At 40.7% G+C, this 20,602-nt stretch overlaps 3 protein-coding genes across 3 annotated transcripts; 1 reads left to right on the top strand and 2 right to left on the bottom strand.

The window, feature by feature from the left end:
• Positions 1-817: 817 nt before the first annotated feature.
• Positions 818-6,728, top strand: cpt1b (carnitine palmitoyltransferase 1B (muscle); the record flags this gene model as incomplete). Its single annotated transcript, XM_080027139.1, has 18 exons — positions 818-958; positions 1,161-1,300; positions 1,507-1,678; positions 1,879-1,980; positions 2,849-2,986; positions 3,098-3,175; positions 3,405-3,512; positions 3,614-3,698; positions 4,005-4,200; positions 4,294-4,479; positions 4,602-4,707; positions 4,801-4,917; positions 5,029-5,193; positions 5,303-5,437; positions 5,863-6,015; positions 6,153-6,266; positions 6,373-6,465; positions 6,594-6,728. 18 exons carry the CDS (start codon positions 818-820, stop codon positions 6,726-6,728), a joined length of 2,364 nt encoding a protein of 787 aa, XP_079883265.1.
• A 1,154-nt stretch (positions 6,729-7,882) lies between these two features.
• On the bottom strand, positions 7,883-13,597 carry sephs1 (selenophosphate synthetase 1). Its single transcript, XM_080028383.1, has 10 exons — positions 13,508-13,597; positions 11,716-11,838; positions 11,485-11,581; positions 11,157-11,260; positions 10,883-10,990; positions 10,499-10,653; positions 10,281-10,371; positions 10,072-10,171; positions 9,221-9,433; positions 7,883-8,702 (listed from the first exon to the last, which is right to left on the bottom strand). Exons 2-10 carry the CDS (start codon positions 11,809-11,811, stop codon positions 8,488-8,490), a joined length of 1,179 nt encoding a protein of 392 aa, XP_079884509.1. The 5' UTR covers positions 11,812-11,838; positions 13,508-13,597; the 3' UTR covers positions 7,883-8,487.
• Positions 13,598-14,879: 1,282 nt separating this feature from the next.
• On the bottom strand, positions 14,880-18,892 carry bend7 (BEN domain containing 7; the record flags this gene model as incomplete). The annotated part of the gene is made up of 10 exons (XM_080027678.1): positions 14,880-14,932; positions 15,424-15,465; positions 15,779-15,892; positions 16,000-16,117; positions 16,303-16,410; positions 16,949-17,301; positions 17,398-17,517; positions 17,745-18,107; positions 18,214-18,291; positions 18,829-18,892. The coding sequence occupies 10 exons, from the start codon at positions 18,890-18,892 to the stop codon at positions 14,880-14,882; spliced, it is 1,413 nt and encodes a 470-aa protein (XP_079883804.1).
• Positions 18,893-20,602: the final 1,710 nt, after the last annotated feature.

The raw sequence follows: 20,602 nt of genomic DNA, 5'->3' as shown, positions 1-20,602 counted from the left end.
CCTGGGTTTTTGTCACCACCATCCGATATGTCAAATTCATAAGATATACTTGTCAACTTCGTCAGATATACTTGTCAACTCCGTCAGATATGTGTCAACTCCGTCAGATTTATATTATTATGATAACAATACATAATGATATTTCATAGTTGTTGAGGAATGGTTGGTCATATGTGAAAATCTAACCAGTCACCTAACATGAAAATGTGTTTTGAAATGTGAAACACATCTTGATTGCTGTTCATTTTAAAGTAAACATTCTAATACACAGTTCAACTGAAGAACATAGAGGAAAATGCATGTAAAATATCTACAGTCATAATATTATGCATTTTGAAAATATTTTTGTGGCCTCTGTCAGTCTTGGTGAATACTTCTGATCACAATTCTTCTCATGGGTCTAGCATACATTGAGGGAAAATGAATGTGTGTTTTTGGTGTCTGACGGTGTTGACACAAAATAAAGAATGGCAAGGTAAAAAGCCAATTTTGATAACAAGGACAAAAGCTGGGAGGTTGTATCAAAGTGTAGCTCAATAGCTTAGTATATGTTGGAAACATACATGTAATTTAATTTGCCTAAACATTGGGTTTGTATTTTTTCAACATTGCACCCTGTTTTGTCCCACTTCTCAAGAATCACTGATTTATTTTATGAGATATGTACTGATATTAAAAACTGGAAATGGTAAAACATTTGTTCATATTTAAAATACTAAAAAGTTGTCTCACCTCTGAACCTTTTATTATTTTCAATATTATTATGATTGTCATTATGACTTCCCTTTGATCTTTATATGTTCCAGTCTATCCAGAGATGGCAGAGGCGCATCAGGCGGTGGGCTTCCAGTTCACCGTTCGCCCAGATGGCTTGGACCTTAAACTTAGTCAAGAGGTCATCAAAAACATCTACCTTTCAGGAGTGACAGCATGGAAGAAGCGAGCCATTCAATTCAAGGTATAATATCCATCACATTCGTTCTACGTTCTGGTTATGTGTATTCATATGTGGAGTTGCTCGAAACAAGCTTTCAAGTGTACCATTTCTCATCTATAAAGGTGTTTTATATTAGCATTGTCTTTCACCTTGTCTGAGTAGAACCAAGCCGATGAAGATTCATCTTGAGTTAATGTTGAATGTTGCTACTCTTCATTCACAGAATGGTATATTGGCCGGAGTCTATCCTGCCAGTCCGTCCAGTTGGCTGATCGTTGTAATTGCCATGATGAGTTCCTTGTACACCTGTATCGACCCCTCTCTAGGAATGATTGACGCAATCAAGGACATCCTACCACTCAGGTCAGAAATTCGGTGCTGCCAGAAATCTCTCTCCTTATTGCGGTTAAGTTTTTTAAATATTCCACTGGGCCGTGAAGTTTGCTTAGATAAGCAATGCAGTAAGTCAGTATTGGAAAAAATAAATAAAGTTATTCGGCATTCTTGTGTTTTGCTTTCATGTTTTACCCTTCTGTTGACCAAGGCAGTGTTGTGCGTTTTCTGAGCAGACACTGTATGTCGGTGCAGACCAGAGCGGTGCTGAGCGCCATCCTGTTTGCCACTGGACTGTGGCTGTTCCTCATCTACCTCTTGAGATACACTCTCAAAGCTCTACTCTCCTACCACGGGTGGATATTTGAATCCCATGGAAAAATGAGCACGTCAACCAAAGTGTGGCTGGTACGTTTGTCTCAGTCACTCTGTCCGAATCTTTAAATTGTGTTTTGTGTGCCATTTCAATTGTCTGACTCCATGTTCACCGTGTACTTAATCTTTTTATCCCTCTCTCAGAAAAGTATTGATGGATCTTAGAAAATAGTTTTGAAATCTAGTGCAGTGTTTTATGAATGATGTTCTCTGTGTTTTTTGTTTGCTCCCAGAGCCTGGTGAAGATGTTTTCTGGGCGGAGACCGTTGCTGTACAGTTTCCAGGCCTCCTTACCCAGGCTCCCTGTGCCCAGTGTGGATGATACAATTCACAGGGTGTGTAGTTACATTGCATTGACCTTCCATAACCACAAACACAAAAATGAATGTGGCCCAATGGTTTCTTAAAGTTAATGAATGACATAGAAAACATTTCATGCATAATTTTACATGTCAGCGTTTGATATATATATATATATATAAACCTCTGTTAACTAATCTTTTTTTTTTAAAGTCCTCCGAATATTTCAAGCTGTGATTGGACATAGTAGGGAAATGCCCGAACATGATGGGTAAAGAGTTGCCAGACTGGTAGATGGTGTTTAACTATGTCCTTTTCTATATTATTTCTACAATTCCGGAAACCAACTGTTTTCATTTACCAAAATAAATATAATAATAATAATAATAATGGATAGGATTTATATAGCGCTTTATTCCCTAAGGACTCAAAGCGCTTACAGGGTTCCAGGTTCCATTCATTCACACACAGTCATAGCGGTGGTGGTAAACTACGATAGTAGCCACAGCTGCCCTGTGTTAAAGTTAATGTTATCAAGTGTAACTTCATATCTAAACATCACTATTTATCACGTTATCCCTTGAGGGTTTCAATATACCAAATGTCTAAATGTATTATGTTTACACTTATTATGTTTAGGCCTATATTAGAGGCTATCGATGAGCTGAACCTACACAAATAATCCTTTTCTAACCATTTGATAAATGTATCTTGTTAGACCATGTAGAGACATACTTTGACTTTACCACCATCTACTGCTTTGGCTGCCATCCTGCATCATGTGAAGGATCCAGGAGTAAATAAAAAAAAATGTTATGGTGTCAGCTGCTCTATTATGTCAGCTGTGCTTCTCAGTAACACTGCTCTTTTGTCCTGGCAACATGCACCTTGTTTTCCCCACAGTACCTGGAGTCAGTCCGTCCTCTGCTGGACAGTAAACAGTACAACCAAATGGAGATTTTGGCCAATGACTTCAAAGATTCCAAAGCTGCCCAGCTGCAGAGATACCTGATCCTAAAATCCTGGTGGTCAACAAATTATGTAAGTAGTTTTTACAAGTGATACAACACTTTTTTTAATTTGAAGCAACACTGAAACTAAAATTCAATTGAATTCTAATATTTTTCAATAATGATGAGTTATTTTCTCTAGGTAAGTGACTGGTGGGAGGAGTACATCTACCTCAGGGGCAGGAGTCCTATCATGGTGAACAGTAACTTCTACATAATGGTAAGATAGACTGCAACTATATTTTTGAAATTATTACAATTCATGAAATATAGAGAAATACGTGGGAAATATATTTGAGATTTTTTTTTTACAAAAATAACTAAATAAACTAAAGTTCCTTTTATTCTAGAAACTTTAGTTGTATAAATGCCAGAAACCGAAATAATAAATGCTCTTCCTTACCCGTCTGTGTCTGCTTTGTCTGTGTGGTGAACGTACTGATCTAAAGGACCTCTTGTACGTGACCCCAACACACAGACAGGCTGCACGTGCAGGCAACGTGGTCCATGCCATGCTGCAGTACAGACGCAAACTGGAACGTGGTGAACATGCGCCGGTAATGCTTACCATGACTTTGACAACACTCTTGATTCAACCCCAGTCAACCAATTAAGTTGTGCTTCTTTTAAATGTATTTATTTTCTTTCCTCTTCTCAGCTGAGAGCCTTGGGGACTGTCCCCATGTGTTCCACTCAGATGGAGAGGATGTTTAACACCACCCGCATCCCTGGGATTGAAACAGGTGAGCGACAGCAGGTTTGCACAGTTTAAGGGGTAAGTCAACACTCAAAACGATAAAGCACGCAGCCCCTGTTGGCCTATAGGTCACAATGCATTATCTCCTTCAGCTGTTGAAAGTGAAACACTTGCTTTCACAACTGGGGTCAGAGGCCCAGATGTGCAACTAGTTGAAAAGTTTCAGCTCCCAGTCATGTTCCTCCACTGATTTACCATTTACCACATGCAGATGGTGTGAATCCTGCTAAGTGATTCTAGTTCTATAAATATTCCTTTTTGTATTTTAAAAGCTATTTGCCCTTTCCTGCAGATATTGTGCAGCACCTGACCGACCGTAAGCACCTGGTTGTTTACTACAAGGGCCGTTTCTTCCAGGTGTGGCTGTACACCGGCGGGCGTCACCTCCTACCCAGTGAACTTGAGACACAGTTTCAAAGAATCCTCAGTGATACATCGGAACCCCAGCCAGGAGAACTCAAATTAGCCGCCCTGACTGCAGGAAACAGGTATGCTATACACACATGCCCAGGACACTTGTGTTGCCCTTACACACATATAAGAAGATGGACAATTGTCTTACTTTCGATATACCCTTCTAGAGTTCCATGGGCTCGGGCTCGGAATAAATATTTCAGCCAGGGAGCCAACAAAGTGTCCCTGGATGCCATTGAGTCAGCTGCCTTCTTCCTGGCACTAGATGACGAGCCGCAGGGTTATGACCCTGCAACAACCCGTTCACTTGACACTTACGCCAAGTCCGTGCTTCATGGAAAATGTTACGACAGGTAGGCAGAACAGTCAATCAAAATACCTCTTCCATTTGCCACAGTACTGTTTAGACTTTTAGTTTGTTTGTTTGTTTGTTTTTCCCCCAAAAAATAACCTTTGCTATTTATTTTCTTCACAGGTGGTTTGACAAGTCTTTCACCTTGATCTCTTACCCAAATGGAAAAATGGGTGTCAATGTTGAACACTCTTGGGCTGATGCTCCAATTGTAGGACACATGTGGGAGGTATAGGCTATACAATGTGTGCTGCTGATGTATTTGAAAACAATGATTTCAGAGTTAGCAGATATTTTCAGCTGTCCTTTTCTGTCCGCGCAGTATGTCCTCGCAACAGACTGCTTCCATCTGGGCTACACAGAGGAGGGACACTGTAAAGGGGACGTGAACAAATGCCTGCCTCATCCCACTCGACTACAGTGGCAGATTCAAAAGGAGGTATACAGTCGAGCCTTACGTCATGTATTTCCAATTGACCAAATGGCATTTTAGCTGTGTTACCGTCAGAAAAAAGGAATTCTGATATCCCTCCGCATTGTCCTTTCTCAGTGCCGAGAAGTCATTGAGACTTCATACCTGTCAGCCAAAAAGATAGCCGGTGACGTGGACTTCCATGGCTGTCTGTTCACTGAGTTTGGGAAAGGACTGATCAAGAAGTGCAGGACCAGCCCTGATGCCTTCATTCAGCTGGCCCTGCAGCTGGCACAGTTCAGGGTAGGGCTGATGACATCATCATCATCCACCCTGTCATGTCTCTGGAATGAATGGTCTTCTATGTCATCATCCACCATCACTATATGACGTTAATACATTTGCTTAACAGGACCAGGGAGTCTTCTGTCTGACGTACGAGTCCTCAATGACTCGCATGTTCAGAGACGGTCGGACGGAGACGGTACGCTCCTGCACATCTGAGGCTGTCGCGTTCGTCAGAGCCATGGAGGACGCTGGTGCAACAGTAAGGAGACAGAGCGCACACACACCCTGAAAAATAAATCAGGAAACCCCTGATGGTCTGTTCAAATTGTTTATTTCGGTTAAAACAATGGTTAATAGCAACATTTGCACTTACATAAGTACTTTCTTTAAAAATCTTACTTTAAACATAAAAAAGTGTTTGCGTGATTTTTGTGTGCACTGAAAGGTCACATTTTGAGAGGTCACATTGTGGTGCTTAGGACTTGGTCACCAATACCTAGAGGCAAAGTGTCCCGCTGCCGTGTCAGTGACCTGCAGGACTTTGAGCTCCCTGATGTTCTGACAGGGTTAAATAGACACTTGACTTGACAGGAAATAAGGTCATTTTGATAGGATGTGCTTTTCACAAAGCACATACTAGCTTATTTGCTGTTCTTTTTGTGACTTTGTTGTTCTTGTTGTCAGAATGCCCAGAGACTTGCCCTATTTCGTGAGGCATCAGATATGCATCAAAACATGTATCGTCTGGCCATGACCGGTTCTGGCATCGACCGTCACCTCTTCTGTCTCTACATTATGTCCAAATACCTTGGTCTCGACTCGCCATTTCTTGAGAAGGTTAGAACTGTAATCATCCCTCATCATCTCTCCATCATTTTATTGGTTTTCGGTTTCAAATTATTCCTCTAAGCCTCCCTCTCCTTTCTTATCTGTCCTTTTCTCATATATAAAATGCAATGGTCTTTTGCTTCTAGGTGCTTTCAGAGCCCTGGAAGTTGTCTACCAGCCAGACCCCACAACAGCAGCTCAATTTAGTTGACATCAACAAGTTCCCCAAATATGTCGGTGCTGGTGGTGGATTTGGCCCTGTGAGTTAAATTATTTTATTTTATTTTACAGATGTTACAAAGTCACAACGTTATCATAAAACAGTATTTGTACCACAGTATAATAGCGTCTCTGTCTAACCCCCAGGTGGCTGATGATGGTTATGGTGTCTCATATATAATCGTAGGGGAAAACCTCATCACATTCCACATCTCCAGCAAGTTCTCCAGTCCCGACACAGTAAGAGAACAAAATGAGAACAGTGTATGTTAGAGATCCATTTGTACACCGTTTATGCTTTATCTTTCAAAACTCAACACTCTCTCTCTCTCACACTCTCTATTATTGCCTTTCTGTGCAACCCGCAGGACTCATACCGGTTTGGTCAGCACATATGGAAGGCCATGCATGATATCCAGTCTCTTTTCAAACCTGAAAATGATAAGAAGAAGGTGGAGCATGGAATGCCCGTGCAGATGGAAAATGGGAAAAAGCACATATGACAGACTCTGAAATGGTTCGGTGTGCTGCATTTTCCTGCAATGAGTGACTATGACATAACAAAGCAAAGCTTGCACTAATGATATTTTTGCTTCTCTGGTGGGTCACATAATAGGATCTGGTCATTCCCCTCTGCTAGACAAAAGGAATAGTTGTCACTTTTATTTATTTATATTTATATTATACTTGTCAGGGGTGTGTTGTTTTGGTGCTGACGGAAAGATGCAATCCTTGATAATGGCATTGTTTTTTCGATAGTTGTTTCCTTCTCCTTGAAGCATTTTGTCAGCTTATGCTGTAGACTGTATATAAATCTAATGTTATGCAAAACCATCTAAATAAAATCTATATATATGGTCTATGGTTTATGCATATGAAGCTTGTAAATACATTTGCTTAAAGAATGCAGTACTACGTATGTTTAAAAATGTAAATCCTTTGTTACTTGCCATTATTTATGAATTTGTTTTTCTTTCAAGGCATTTGTCATTTTTGATTGACACATTAAAAATCATGATATACCTATGACTTGCAGCTCATCAGATCGTTTCTTTCTCCAATAGAATGCGAACACATGAATTAATAGAAATGATTCAGGATACTGGTAACTTTGATGATAATGGTTTTGCATTCTTTGTACATTCAACAAACAACTCTAAGAATGAATTTAGTAGGCTACTTTCAAAACAGACAAATAAAGACAATGTTATAAGAGAAGTTTATTTTTAAGATGGGGTGGTGGAGGTCATATCTTCTGTCTGATTATGAACTTTTAGAGAGGCCTCCCAGATTCATCCAGGCTATTAGGATAAAACACAAAATGATCTGGAGCGAAACTCAATGCACAGGCAACAAGCACACTGATGATTAGAGTGCTTCATGTACAAACCCAGGCTGCTTTCTGTCACCATACATTGCAACCCCAATACACCATATTACCACATGTAGTTCATGCAAATGGTACATTCTCCTGAGGGGTATGCACATTTCTTGCCATCTATGACTTAAACCACTATCCATGTTTAACATAAGGTCAATTGCGCAATGAAGTGGCATAAAATGGTCATCTGAAGTTTTATGATGTAGATAATCTCACACTTGATTTGGGTCATTCAGAAGCGCGCAGCAACTAGACAGCGGGCAAAAACAAATCATCCTCAATTTGAATATTTATTAGTTTGGGGTGGGGGCAATACAAAAAGTCAAAGTAATTTAAAAAAAAACAATTGTGGTCATTTTTTTTTTCAAGGCATCAGTTACAGCAATGAACTAAAACTAGGCTTTATAACTGTACAAAGTGAATGGACAAACAAAGACAGCATCACACCGTCCTCTTGCTTCATGCGAGAAATCTTAACAGACCTCAAGTGTCAACAGACAAGACTTTCACTTACTAAGATTCAAAATTAATCAAAAGTATGTCATCTCTCTCTTATCAGAAGCTGCCCGCCATTCACGCGAACGTAACATAACAGAATACAATAGACACAAAAAGGCAAATGAGTTTTAAGTATGCTCTATTTCTTAACCATTTTTATCATGGGGATACTGCAGGTTGAGTCCACTGGATAATGACATGCCCCTTGGGCCACTGTGTGGGGCTGTTTTTCCATGAAGATACACGCCAACCCAGTCTTTTTCTGTGTACGTACTACTTTGTGTGTATATATTTCAACACTCTAGGATGGTTTCGTAGTTAATGTGTCTAAAATCACTCAGCAGAGCTTTTGGGTTCCGGTTCATGATGCAGCAGAGGAGGGATTAAGAGGTTGCACCAGGGGTTGGGTTGACATTCTGCGTCGCTGCTTGTGGCGCCACCTCTATGATCCGCGGTTTGTCGATGATGCGAGCGGTGCGGTTTCCTTTTTCTACAATCCCGATGATCCACGCTTGGTGGCCCTCGCCGTATTTTGGGGATTTGATCTCGGCACAGAAGCGGGCGGCCTGCTCTCGAGGCAGACAGATCAGCAGGCCTCCTATTGGTGAAAGGAGATCAGGTCAGTCACAAGGGTCTCATGTATTGTTTTCAATGTGAAGTGGGTGCTTAGTTACTGCTGATCTAACTTACACTGATGTAAATGCTGCTTTTGATACTGATGATGAACACATTTTTATTGTTCTTAAAGAGCATCGATTCCATCTTTTCTAGCCCCTTTTACTCGGCCCATGAAAGCTAGGGAAATGCAGGCATTTTTTCCCCCTCGCCCTGCTGTGTAAATGCAATCTTCACGGAAAGGGGTAGGAAAGTCTTTGACAGGTCGTGGTGGCAATTTTACGACCTCAGAGGTGGTGAGAATCCCAGAATGTCCCTAAAAGCGTTTGGCGGGAGAGGAGCGTGGTAAGTGTGACTTTTACAATATGTGCAAAAAGTGCCACCGAAACTAGGGGATTTATACTGTATCTCTGTAGACGCAAACCAACAATACACACGCGCACGCACGTACACGCGCACGGACGTGCACACACACACACACACACACACACACACACACACCTGATGTTTCAGGACAGGTGCCATGCATAAGTCCAAACATGTTCCCACAGGCTTTGGACACGGCAGCCATCTTGGCGAGTACTGGGAGGTTGTGAATGACGAATGAAACCTCACTCCGTTGTTGCCGTGCCAATGTCTGCGCGTGGCCAAGGATGCCAAAGCCTGTGATGTCTGTGGCTGCGTGAGCATTGAAGGTGTGCATGAGACCAGCCGCTACAAGGGAAGACAGAGGGAGAGAGAGATACTCAGGTCATCTAGATGGTTATTGGGTTGATTAGGGATGCGCACAAATCTGTTTTTATGAAGATAAGTCAATGGTATGATCAAATCTTAATTCACTAAGACAAACTCATTGGGTGCCAAAAGTTGTAATCTTGAAAGCAAACAAATAACCATTATGATGACAGATAGTGTAATTAAAGTATAAGTCAATGAAGTTAATTAAAAATAAAGAAAGCAAAAAAACTAATGCAAGAAAATAAAAAGTCAAACCATTAAACCACTTAAAGAAATATTTGTGTGGATCCGAGTGACAGGCCCCCCGATTTTAATTTGAGGTGACAACCGTTGTAAACATCAAGTGATAAAAGTTCCATGTCACACGGAACATTATCTTAAAATATTTAAAAAGTTATCCCGGAATGTCTTATTGAATTAAGTTTCACATTATTTGTAGGAACTACTTTGCTACAAGGGTGCAATACAGCCTAGACACTGCAGAGGCTGCTGCTGTTCCCCCCAAAAATTGTACTCTTCACAAAAGTCGATTAAGTTTGACTTTACTGAACATACTTGTTAAATTCAAAATTAATGTTAACGTTATGTAAAGATACATTTATAGTGGTTTTTACCTGTCCTGTTGAGCCGAGCCATGTTCATCATGGCTTCATGGTAGGCCAGCTCTACATCTTCCTGGGTTACCACCAGCTTGATCTTGTTCCATTTCTCAGGCTGAGAGATATACAAAGAAAGAACATATACAGTCAATGGCATTAGTGTGCATCCTAAACACAGATATGTGTCCACACATAATGATTTGTTATTCAGTAGGCGGGCTTACAATATCTAGCCACTGGTGTACTGCAACGGCCACTTGCGTTCCAAGCGGCTTGGTCAACACCAACACGTCTCCTGGCACAGCATTGTCGGGCCTGAGAAAATGGCAAGCAGGGCATTATCACCATGTGCGTTACAATAAGATGACATATTTTTCTGAAGAAGGTGTGAGCAGAACCAACAGGATCAGTAGGTTTAATGTAGTAGGAAACTCATACACACATGATAAACTCATTGGGCTGGCACACTGTCGTAGCAACGCCTCCCATCACCACCCAGGGGTTGAGCACCGTCTGTCCTCCTGTTACTGACGTGCCTGCTTCCTCCGATGCGTCCTTGAAGCCCTGGATGACCAGTGGCATGACTTTGTCTCTCTCCTGTAAGGAACCAGGAAAGCACAACATAATATTTTTTAATAATAATAATAATAATATCTTTATTAACAGTGCTCCCTTTTATAACTGTTGGATGACATGGTTTTGTCTTTTTGATTCTATGATACATTTGAGTGGTATTTTTCTTCTTCTACGATTTACACAATTTTTTCTTTGCCGTCATTTGCCAGAAAAGAAAAATCCAAACTTGAACACACCAAATGACTCTTACCTTCTCTGACATTTTGTTGCTGACTCCTAGGAGCATCAACATGTTGTCACACTCTGTTACTCCCATGGCGTACAGGTCACTTAGAACATTGGCACACGCAATTCTTCCCTACAAAATAGAAACATGACAAATTAAGCACATAAACTGGTTTGTGTGTAAAGTACTGATACGGATAGACAAACAAGTATAATGGCGACGTTCGTTCTTAATTTTGTCACATTGACAAGACCAAAGTGGAAGTATAAATAATACCCATAAAAGAAGAGATCAATACCATCATGTAGGGGTCATCCACAATGGGGTAGATGTAATCTGTCGTTTGGACCAGAGAAAGACCTCCATGTCTGAGCGGTATCACACAGGTGTCCATGCCTATGCCTTCACAAAAAAACCGGAAGATCTCGTTATATTCTGAAGGGGTTTTGATGTTCTTTCATTGCAAAATTTGGACTAAAGCAAAATCAGGCTATCTAACGTATTTCCCCTTTCCTCAATCATTGAATATGCTATATATTATTTAGAATCGTACGAGTAGTTCCTTCTGTGGTTTGATCAACTAATACACTTGCACTTCAGTATTTGTTATTATCCACCATAATTACCTAACCGAGGCATAACTGCCCCAAGGAACTGTTCATCCTCTTGATAGTGGTTCTCCTGTAATGTTTCTAGCAGCTTCTGTAAAACATCTTGGGGCACCTGTGACCAAACACAATAACAACAGTTTATTTCCATGCATGATTTCTTATGTCATATTTCTTAGCTGACGGAATACTTCATTTTGAATTTATAAAAGCTTTACAAAGACAATAATGCATCCAAACAGAGCCAACCTTGCAGCCTGTGCCCTTGAGCTCAGCGAAGCGTGTGAGCCTGAAGTTCTTGTCCAGCTCATAGCTTTCAGGGTTAAATGACTCCCTCACGGACATGTCTGACAAATGTATGGGCCCTCACCACTAGAAACACAGAAATGACGGACAAAATTGGGGATTAGAAACATTACATGTTTTCACAGGGAGTAGAACGTGTTTTTAAATGGCATCCCTTTACATAATAAGTACATTCACCACCACACTGCACTCAGATGATTCCAAAATGTGCATTATTTCATGTCAATCATTAAAAGTAGAAATGAGCTGAGTATCCACACATTCTGAAGCACAATGTAATGACTCCTGCCTTCTAATGTCATTTATTGAGCACTGTGTCTCAGAGCCGTTGATTTAACTGTTATTTTCATTATAAATTAACCTGACATTGATATTGTTGATAGATAAATGATTTAATCTATAAAACAATCACAAAAGCCTAAACTCCTTTTAACTTGTCTTACTTAGTTGTGGCCAACAATCCAAACCCTCATACGATATTCAGTTAATTATCAGAAGCTAGAGCTAATAACATGTAGATATTCACACCATCACCTCCCTCTCTGACACACAGACAGACACACACACAGACACACACAGACACAGACACAGACACAGACACACACACACACACACACACACACACACACACACACACACACACACACACACACACACACACACAGTAGGTCTATAGCATTGGAATAAAACAATCTGTCTGGTTGTGTTTTCAATTTCAGCCAAACTATTTATTTAATTGCCAATTTAGAATCAAAATACTAGTTTTTAGGTTGTTACTAACTGTCTGGGGGGGTTTGTAGTCCACATTAAATAATAGCTACAATGTATTTGCAATTCAATACACCAAGAGTCTATGATAAATGTCACACCCACCCACCGCTGGTAACATAACACTTCACAATGAGCTGGTGCTTACTGACAAACGACACAAAATAGTTCTAAAATAAAAATGTGAAACACTTGGCAACCTGTTATTAAGTGACGCCAGTGCAGTTATTGGTTGGTTATAAGCGCGGTTTGTCGTTTAAACTGCTGTGAAGTTACTGAAGGGGGCCTTGGTTGGCTAAAGAGAGTGGGAGTGTTCAAGAGACAAAACGCTGCCAGGTTCATTCAAACCCGAGGCACTGGCTTAAAATATCAGTACAGCTCAGAGATATACTTGTCTATTCGGTGTGTGATGTACGCTACAATATGAACTACTTGTACTGAGAGTCACAGCTGCATATTTTACGTTTGTAATTGTATGACTGAAACGGAAGCTCCCGTGCTAGCTTCAGCTCTCAAACGTTGACCTATGCATGACGTGAAGCAGCTCCATGCAACAAAGAGCTGGGGGTTGACCAGACTCTGCGAGCTGAATTGCTTTTTAAAACCAAAAACAAACGCCCGAAGTGCAGGCTACGACATGAAATGTGATGCACAGTCGTGAAAACACAGTGCCAGGACACTGCACCATGCACTGCACATGCTAGTTAAAAAAAAGTTGCCGTAGAGCGCCGAACAAAAATGTCGGCGGCGGAAAAAATTAACCCTTTCCTGTCCTACGCCATGCGATGTGTGCAACATCGGCATCCACGTCAATAAAAGGGCACTGAACGCACCACCCGTGGAAAGTTTGCACAGATACGGTGCAATACAAGTGTTTACAGTAGCCCCAGATGCGGTTTTATGGCCAAAGTGGAGTTATATTCCTGCTACATTTCCCCTTTAATTGCTCTGACCAGTTTATCCTTACCAGCTTCACGTTTGCGGTGGATCCCCGACAGAAGAGCGGGGAAAGCTCCAGCATGCATCGGGGCCATAAACGGGCGTCCTCCGAGAACGCCTGACGAAAAGTCAGACACGAACCTCGCCTAACTCGGGAACAGGAGGACGAAAAATTAGAACTATCGCGTACAATTAAATTTGTTGCGGTGAATTCACGTATCCGACCACCCCTCGTCTTCATTAAACAATATATGGTTTGCAATGCGAAAAGGAAACTCGCAAGATGTCAATGGGTCCTCTGCCGTCACAGTGGCGGCTTCGACATCCCCTTTAAGGAGCTGAAGAGTCTGGCAACAAAATCTCTACAATGGAGTGTACCTTTAATTTACTGTTTTCCCTCCAAATGCACCTACAGCAACACAACAGTTGCCTGGCTGCAAGTGTTTATCAGAAGCTAGAATAATTGCATTTGACCTAACCTTTGCTTGAGGCCTGCAATGATGTACCAGGCAGAAATCCAACAATGTGAGGCTTATTTCTAATGTCAGGAACATACAAAAACACAAAAGAAAAGATTTTCAAGATACCACATTTAATGGTGGAAACAGCTAGGCCTATTTCATATGCATGGTGAAAAATTGAAAGAAAAATTATGTTATCCCATCAAAATATTACAACAATAGCACTGATATGCACTGGCTATCCTAGATATTCTAATAATGAAATACACAACTAGTCAAATGATTCTGGATATTTGTATATTTTCAGCCAGATGGAGATGATAAACCTTATTTGGATAAAAAATAAATCCAATAAATGTTCTTAATTGAGGTGGTTGCTGCACTGCACATTAAATCCACTGAAGTGATCACATAGAAGGCACAACCTGCAATGGGAAACTTTCTGTAAAAAGTATTTTGTGCAAAATATATTATGAACACTTTTCTGTTACAGTGCTGCATCTCTTTTTAGACTCCTCCAAGTGATGACATGTGAGAACTATAGGCAAGTATGCTTTTAAAGTTGCAGCTTATAATGTAAACAGTTAAGTCACTTCTAAACATGAAAACTACCAGACATTTTGAAACACTGCATGGTCCAATCTCTATTGACACCATAACCTCGGATCTTCCACTGAAAAGTCTCAACCACAGAAGGCAGATTGTGTGTGTGTGTGTGTGTGTGTGTGTGTGACGAGAGAGAGTGAGAGAGAAAGAGGGAGATCATTTGGCAGCCTTCTTCTTCATATAATCCTATTGTTTCCCCTTAACAAAGCATTCATAAAACAGAGCAGATTACACCAAGGAAATATCTAAAGTGGCACAATGCGTCAATTTTGAGAATTTATGATGACAATTAAACAAATCTGCTGTGAGGTCATTGTGGTATTAGCACTTCCATCAACCCATCATGTTCAACCCCATCTCACTGGCAGGCTTGTTGTAGTTGCAGACTATAAAAGGAGAGAAAATACAATATATTCAAATAATTAAAATGGCATGACCAAAAAAGCCTTTGTGAGTACATGTAGAGACATACAGTACAAGCATGGTATCATAGCATTATTTGAAAATGAAATAAATGATACAGCAGAAAATAAAATGCAACTGAGACCGCGGGAATTAAGTGGAGAGGTGAAAGAGGGGATATGGTTCATGGCGTGTAGATAATTAGCTGACATTTTCGGAAGCTGTGTGAGAATGTCAAAAGTAACAACGACGGCCCGGCAAATTCATATTGAGCCAATGAGCGAGTCAGAAACGCCAGTTTGTGTGAATGTGTTGTGACAGTAAATTGGTGAGGGTGGAGACATTAGTGCAGACATAAGGGTGTGATGCAAAGATGTCCAGGAGTATGCCTACTGATACATTGTTAAAGGGGCTGACATAGATGACTGATCAATGGGTAGGTGTGTGTGTGTGTTTTAAAATATGATGTTCATACTTTTGGAGGGTCCATTCAAGACTTCTTCTGCTTCTCCAGCATCTGAGGAGCCAAAGAAAAGAACATGGTTTATACACCAGAGACGTTCAAAAAAGGCCTCCTCTTTGAACTTTGAACTTTGTAATTGACTTGAAAATGAGTCATCTACTTCAAAATTAAAACTTCCTTTGACCTTTCTCACAAACCCATTTCACATTAAAGCAAGATTAAAGCAGAGGTTGGTATCTTTTTCACTGTAATATTTGGCAAAACATGTCATAATAGCCATTCAGCTATCTGTGTGAAGTGCTCTGAGAGTAACAGGTAGATAAAAAGCTACTTTAATAAAACTTAGCAACTGACTCTGTGTTAGTACCTCTTTTCAGCCTTCTCCTGGCAAGTTTGATCTGATCTTGAAGAATCTGAACCCAGTCTCGTGGCCCGGGCAACTTCTCTATTCTGTGTTTAGTGCAGTATTTCTCTGTAAACACTGGACACAGTTCACACAACTATATGAACATTTCCTCTGTGTCATTATCGCTGTATCCTTGTGCAAAGAGAAGGATTAATTATTTTGTATCTTGTTCTCTCCCCTACCTTTAATGGCACCCACAATGTTCTGGTCCAGGCCCTTACGGTTATCATTGAGCCCCCTCTTCCTTTTCCCATTTGGTAAGGAGTTAGCAAGGGTAGCGTCGTCAAAGAAGGCACACACCTAAACATGTAGTTGCTCCATGTTAAACATTTTTTGAACCTTTGGTAAACATAGCTAATTATAGAAGTAAAGGTATTAGACATTGTTTTAATGAAATGTAAGTAACACGCAATGTCACATAAATAAAACAGCTACCACAAGCAAATGCTTCCATTGAATTGGCTCTAAAAAACACAGATGCGCACCAGTTTCCTGAACAGCAGGCTGCCAGAGCGTGTATAGTTGACCAGAATGGAGTCTAGCTGAGCCTTTGAGATATAGACGTCAAAATCCTCTGCAAGACGCACCTCAGACTGAAAGAAAAATAATAAAATAACACATGTCAATTGTGAGGTGCTATGGAAATGGTAAGTTAAAAAAAATAACAAGATAAATTCTGCTTTTAGCAGAAAAAAGAGATAACACAAACTGTTCAACATAAGTTATTGTTACAGGCATCACTATTAACAAAGCATGTGGAATCATTATCATGCAAAATGTAATATCTCACACTTTCACAAAATTATGATTTCATATCAAAAGAGGTCAGTGGAGACAAAGATCCTTTTATGGAGTCAAACATGGTCAGAGTGCTAAAGAGGGAAAGTTTCATAATAGAATAGAATAAGAGTCCTTGGTTCTGTATCCATATAAATATGGAAGAAATTAGTTGGATGAATTCAGCATGTGTATTTCCAATAGAAAAGTGTAGGATTTTTCATATAGCTACACATTTAGTTGAGTTCAAGTGGTAAAACAGCCTCATATTTATTTTCAGTGGAAGTGTACAAGTTAAGCACATAAAACACACAGGGACAACTGCACATTGATGAACACTAACATGCAGATTACCTCTAACAACTGTGGTTCCCTAGGCTGGTTCAGGAGAGGACTGCGTGTGTTGTTGAGAGGTACTAGTCTGTTCCGAGGAGGCAGAAGAGAAACCTCAGAGGAGGCCGGATGACTGTTGGTAGTGGCTGAGTCTTGCTCTTTCTTACTTTCCTCTCGCTTTCCAGATTCTGCAGGTGCAGCCGGTAGTTGTGATGCCTCCAAAGGGGCAATAGCAGCTCTTTGAGTACTAGACACATTAAGTGGTGCCACTCCATAGAGAGGCTTTCTCTTGCGGGGCCTACAGCGACCAGCGGGGCCTGGACCTAGACGAGGTTGGCATGGTGATGCTGCCTGTTCCTGTCTTTCCTTGGATGCTGGAAAAGAAGAAAAAAACACTTATACATTATATTTTCTCTCTCTCCCTTTCTCACATTCTCATAGCTTGAGAGTGTTTGTGTTCATCCACTGACCTTTTTGAGTGTGCATCAACCTCCTCATGGCACGCAGTTCCTGCAAAATAGCCTGCAAGGTGCCCTTACAGTTACACATACAGCACAGGGTTTCAGGCGCAGCAGGAGGGATCACATCTGCTGAAAAGTCAGGGGTTAGTGATCATCTAGTCAAACGCACAAACTCATACAAGCAAAATGTGCTTTCTTACCTGGTCTCTGACAACAAAGTGTGTAAATGAGGATTTGACTGTATGGATGAATTTGCCAAAAGTGTATCCGATGAACAGCACTGGACACTATATCCTTTCTATTCTATCGGCATCAGTTTAGTTTAGAAAGCTTAAGTTGTTGCTTCACATGCCTACCGTTAGCCTCATTCACTTTGATGGGATCCTTGGCATTGTTGTGGTTCCTCGTGGCTTTGGAGCAGGTGCTGTACTGGCCACAGCCTGGGCCGTTGGGGATGGGGGTGGGGAGGGATGAAGGCGAAGGCCGTGCTATGTCCCCTGCGGAGTTCCAGCTGTTACTCTGGTGCTCCTCTGATACAAGGGATAGCGGTGGAGGCTGAAGGACCCAGGTCAGATGCGTATCCTGGGGCCTATCCTTTGTAAAGCTGTCCTGCTCTTTGCCCACACGCTGATACGCCCTGCCGCCGGTCTTATCACTCAGAAGCCTCATCATTCCTGTGATTTGCCTCTTGATCTCCGTGCCCTCGTCACTCACCAAAACTACATTGAGAGAAAAGTGGTGGTCGGTGTGTGAGCACTGAGCAGTGAGATCTGCCACAATATACTGTATATCACGAAGGACAATACTCCTTAAAATGAAACGTACCATCAGGCACAGCAGCATCCTTCGGCTCTCCAATGTCATCTTTGCAGCTGGAATTTATCACAAATGAAGGGTGAAAATCTATAAGGGAGAAAGCAAGGTTTTATTATGAAATAAACAGTCAGAGTATGGCTGTGAAGTAATTAAAAAATATATCATTTTAAGACCTCTGTAACAGATAGTTGCAGGATAATGTTGCGGCCTTGCTTGTGCACACTGATTGAGACTTTGATGTGTGAACTGCAGCAGAACCCCCCATCCCATGAAGGAACCACCACCTGTAGGTAGTATGAAGTAGCCAAGACATGGTGACCTACAGCCCATAGCCTCAGAGAAAAGTGAACAAATGAGCTGCATGATGTATGTTCAACATGTTTCCACATCTTGGAATATTCGTTTACTTTATTTATTCTTGAATATTTGTGGACTGATGTCCAGGGCGGTTTTAGCCTCAGACTTTAATGGTTAGAGTTAGCTGGTAAGTCACAACCGAGACTATGGGCATTGTCGAGGCCATTGCTTTTGTGAGCCGTCTATGCTGGCATATATACAGCGCCAGACAAACACCCAGACACAGACGCGCGTCTTGCGAGGTATTGCATACATACAGAAGCCTACCTTCATCCGTGACCAGTTTAAAGCTCTGTGACTTCCTTCTCCTCTTCCTTTCCCCAAACTGCATCTTCAGAGGGGGTTACGCTTTACAGAATACAGTAGCCTAAGTCGTGCAGTCGAAAATCGCTCTTCAGAAAGACAGAATCAGTGACTATAAGCTCAGCGGAATCACTGTCCGTCTCACTGATTAATCAGTTAAATTTCTCCTCGTGCGTCGCTACAGTTCCTGTCATCAGCACATTTCCACCGTGCAAGGCTTTAAAATGCACCTGATGAATGTTATAATATGATCCATTCCCGCTCCCCACATGATGCTGGGTGTCCCCTCTCTCCATGTAAATAAATTAATAGCTTTAATATTTAAGAATCTTCACATATCCCTTTGCGCCACCTGATGGTTCTCATCTAAAAGGTCGAGTCAGAAATGTTGTGTACAGACAATTGACGGTGTTTAGACGAAAGCAAGACTTATAAACTTTTTTTTATGGAGTCTCAAATTAATTAGGCTATAATAGACAGCCTAGCCTACTGTCAAAGCAACTCGTAAAGCAACTCGCAATCTCAGTAAAACAATTAAATCAACCATTATTTATCTAACCTTTATTTATAGGCTACTCGAGATATCAATTGAGGGGTGACCCTCATTTGCAATGGTGTCGAGATAGCATATGACTTAATGCTTAGTTAATGTTATTGACGGTTAAGGCTTATCAAGCTTATAAAGCCTCAACTAACTGTTAATGCCTATAGTTATTAACGGTAAATTAATGTTTGGTTAGGCATTAACTATGCTTAGTTTTAACGGTAAGTTAATGTTTGGTTAGGCATTAACTATGCTTAGTTAGTTGAGTAATACTAAGTTAAGCAATAACTTAGCAAATCAGTTCGTTAGTGCTTATTTCCTAAGGATTTATTAATGGTAAGTTAATGATGAGTTAATGTTTAGTATGCTGAACTAAGCATTAACTACAGTTAATTGTTGTACCCTTATTATAAAGTGTTACCTTTTATTTGTATAGACATGTAGGCCTGATTGATTTCTATCTGATCAAAGGCTGATTTTTCCCTCCCTGAAGTCATGGCAAGTGCTGGCCGTCTGGTGTAAGCCTAATCATTTTTAGCCCGCATATTTCGTAGAAGAGACTGATCCTCACAGATTATTTTGTAGCCTAACAAAACCATATAAGAGAGAAACAATGTGATCAACTTTTCTTCTTATTTTTTTAACAGTGCTTTAAATATATAGCCTATATTTTTTTTGTATAGCCTATTTTTCCAACTAGCCCCTGGAAAATTAACATAGCCTATAAAATATACATTTCTACTTTTATTTTGAAAAAGAAAATCAACAACGCAGAGCACATTACTCCATTACTGTGCTCCCACTGCTCTTAAACTGAAATGTAGGTGCGTTTTATGTTGACTTCCGGTTAAATTGTCGGTCATCATGATGATCATTTCTGTTTAGTTCTATGGTCATTAGGACCACCAGACTGAGGCTGGGGCATTGTGGACTCGCAAGGGATTTACAGAAACTTGGGAAACATGAAAATGGACTATGTGGAGCGTGTAACAAACAGAAAACAGTAAAACAAATCCTGATGGAATATAGGCCTACTGGACTCACTAGGCATAGAGAACAGAATGTAGGCCTATGCAGCACCAGTGAAAAGCCTGGGCACAACATCGGTTACATTTAAGAGCCTTCTAAATCCCATCGAGAACCAGCCTGGGACTATAAAAATTGTCCTGGATTTTATAAAGGCCAATAGATTAT

The sequence above is a fragment of the Ammodytes marinus genome (genome assembly GCF_949987685.1).
Source record: "Ammodytes marinus genome assembly, chromosome: 5".
NCBI classification, from domain to species: domain Eukaryota; kingdom Metazoa; phylum Chordata; class Actinopteri; order Uranoscopiformes; family Ammodytidae; genus Ammodytes; species Ammodytes marinus.
The sequence above is the reverse complement of the archived record's forward strand: the minus strand, read 5'-3'. Positions and strand labels throughout refer to the sequence as shown.

Excerpts from the sequence above, each read along its gene's own strand:
- sephs1 (XM_080028383.1), bottom strand. The coding sequence starts at position 11,811 with ATGTCCGTGAGGGAGTCATTTAACCCTGAAAGCTATGAGCTGGACAAG. Across the intron at positions 10,991-11,156 it reads TGGATGACCCCTACATGATG|GGAAGAATTGCGTGTGCCAA; the intron begins GTATTGATCTCT and ends TCTATTTTGTAG. Across the intron at positions 9,434-10,071 it reads GGCTCGGCTCAACAGGACAG|CGGCTGGTCTCATGCACACC; the intron begins GTAAAAACCACT and ends CTTCCCTTGTAG.